General features: G+C 36.4%; 1 protein-coding gene across 1 annotated transcript in view; it reads right to left on the minus strand.

Annotated features, from left to right (window-relative positions):
• The window catches only part of nop16 (NOP16 nucleolar protein homolog (yeast)), a 6,707-nt gene extending 3,809 nt beyond the window's left edge, over window positions 1-2,898 (minus strand). Inside the window, exons 1-2 of the mRNA XM_035667069.1 lie at window positions 2,737-2,898; window positions 1,603-1,711 (exon numbers count right to left, since the gene is read on the minus strand). Of these exons, the coding sequence (XP_035522962.1) occupies window positions 1,603-1,711; window positions 2,737-2,843 (216 nt within the window). The 5' untranslated portion in view covers window positions 2,844-2,898. The remainder of the gene's footprint in view (window positions 1-1,602; window positions 1,712-2,736) is intronic.

Here is a 2,898-nt window from a genome sequence, read left to right on the forward strand (position 1 = left end):
ATTATTGGTCCATAATAATAATAATAACTTATTTTGATTCTCACAACAATTTGTTGGTCACGTTATTTAACTGACGACTGTTGTTTTTTTCTGTTGTTGTTGTGTTAAGAGCAGTGATGTCAGTTAGATTTAGTTAGGTCAGAGCTATGGAATATTAAATTATTCATCTCAGCCTTTCTTACCATCAGGTGTGTAAAAACTACAAAAATGGGGAATGATCAGTTATCTTATCTGCTGGGGAAAATGCCTTGCTCAAGGGAACTCTCCATAGCGTGGGCCCTGCTGGACAGGCAAGTCCCTACTGAATGAGCTCCAACTTGTTTCAAACATCAGTTTTACACATTTAATGACTCTTTAACTGAAGTTCGTTTTAAGGAGTCTGCTTTCACATATGTTCAATCATCATAATCAACGCTCTGTTTCCCCCTTGTGGCACAAACGAAAACTACAGGACATGAACACGTTTTAAAATTCTGCCCTGTTTGATACATTTACTATTTCCAATTTAATAATAGGAGCCGTGTTTTATCAGCTCTGAGGAAACAATACAGCAGCAGCTGAGCAACACAATCATTCAACCACTGATCTGGTCACTGACTATGATCTTGCTCACATTTGGTACAAAAATCTTCCATTTTAATATTGATTTTGTATATGTATTTGTTATTTTTATATTTAAACCTTTATTGATATTTTGTTTGCGTTCGGTTCTATTTCCCTCAGGAAAAATAAAAGTTTCATCTAATCTTATCCAGTGTTTCTATATAAACTTTATTTGGCAGCTGAACGTGATAAAAATCTTTTAATCCGTTGCAGAGTCAGATCAAAGTAATTGGCTGCTCCTCTGAACTGGTGAATTTGTGCCTAATCATATCATAAAGCTGAAGAATTTAATTGACATTAGTGTAGCTGGATTTCAGATTTCAGAGATGGAAGAAGAAAACATTCAACACTGGGACAAAAACTGAACCCGAACAGCAAACAGTTAAATTTAGTGCTTTCTGAGCGGGGCTGAAAAATTCATCCAAAATCGACTGAAACTGTCACGGTGGCTCTCTAATTGACCTAATTTCAGTCACATCAGAGCGTTTGATAAATGAACTCTTTCATGCAGGCTGCCTAAAAAGTAAATGACTTTACTTGCATTGTTCAACACAGCAGCTTTAATGGATGTAATTACTCATGCTGATGAGGAAGAGGAGGACTAAAAAAAGATACCACGTCTGTCACGTGGTCACACTTTGGTCTCAGTCAACAGGACACAAAGAAATATGAAGGTAAATGTAAATACTGCATAAAAATAACTGGGTAGTGGAGGAGTCTAGAGGCTGAAGCAGGCTGTTTCAGACACAGTTACAATAGACTATAATGGTAAAATACTGCCATTTAATACCTTAAAACATCCCATAATGGCAATGAGATAACAGAAGCTAGGAAAGGAATATTTAAATCTGATTATAATGTAATTATTTATAGTTATTCTGAAGATACAGACTGTGGATATAAGACACAGTAGGTCTGACTGTGTAGAACTATAAAGGGAACCTTCCTGGTTAAAGAAACCTACAGGGAACATACAACAGAACCACGGCAGTAACTCACTCTTTGTTTCTTTATTGGCAGCGTGCGGTTCGGATCAAAAGCCAGACCCATCTCCTGCAGGTTTCTGGTCATGGACTTCTTGTCGTCCCAAGCATTTCGGATCTGTGTGCTGAGAAAGAGGACAAGTTAGGACACACAATGACATCAACAGACAACCAATGGGAAGTTCCAGTTTGTGTGGTTCTGTTAAATCATTACCGTAAAAAGGCACTGCTCTGTAGTTTTATATCCAAATCCACCTGTAGATGTATTTTATCATCAATGTTCCACCCAATAAGAAGATCTGTTATCTTTATGTTTTCTAGTGAAAACAATGTTTGTTTGCAAAACTCTTAACAATTCCACTATATTTAATAATTCATAATTACTTTTTGACTTTTGATAAGAACAAAACTGCCCAAAGTGCAGAGCTGTGAGTAGTTGTTATACGATAAAGCACAAATGCAAAGAAAACTATAATTAATCAAAATCCCTGAATTTAATACCTAAACAATTTGTAGTCCTGTAAAAATAATAAAAAAATCTAATAAAAACAGGGGAATTAAAGGTGACACAGTGAAATCGTAATGTCGGGGCATACTTCACTATTTGACTTTACAGTGAGCAATTAATTGATTAACTAAAAAATAATAATAATCTCCATATTTCACAGTCATGACAATGCTTGTTAATGTTAGTATCCGCCTTTGTTTCCTTATGGAGCCACACATTTCCATTATATGCCTCTCTATACTCCAACACACTCAGAGGGAAATATTGTATTTTTTTACACTACATTTATTATTATTTGACTTTAGACTTCAACAAACATGCTCTTATGTTTATGATGCAGTCCCATACTACTAATAATATCCAAAACTGGCTCCACATGAGCAAACTACAGCATTAAAATGAAAAAACATTACATTATAAAACAATATAACACTGTGAAAGGAGCCATTCTGCACTAAGTGTACTTTAACTTGGAATATTTGCGTTTGAATCCGGACTTTAACCTGTAATGGAGTATTTACAGACTATGGTATTTCTACTTGTACTTAATAAAGGAACAGAGAACGACACTGCACGTCAACCTGTCTCACATGGTGTCGACATGGCCCAGGCTTAGCTCACATGCTAAATGAGCTCACTCACTTTTCTATCCTCGGGTTGTCTTTCTTCATGAACTTCTTCTTCAGCTTCTTCCGGTCCTGGCTGTAGTCGAAGTTCTTTCTCTTCCCCGACTTCTTGGCTTTCGGCATGTTCGTGATGTGTGTGTTTGTCCCTGTCGTTACAGCACAGCGGAGGTTTGTTGGT

The sequence above is a fragment of the Morone saxatilis genome, unplaced genomic scaffold (assembly GCF_004916995.1).
Source record: "Morone saxatilis isolate NCDOM2014 unplaced genomic scaffold, NCSU_SB_2.0 Contig20, whole genome shotgun sequence".
NCBI classification, from domain to species: domain Eukaryota; kingdom Metazoa; phylum Chordata; class Actinopteri; family Moronidae; genus Morone; species Morone saxatilis.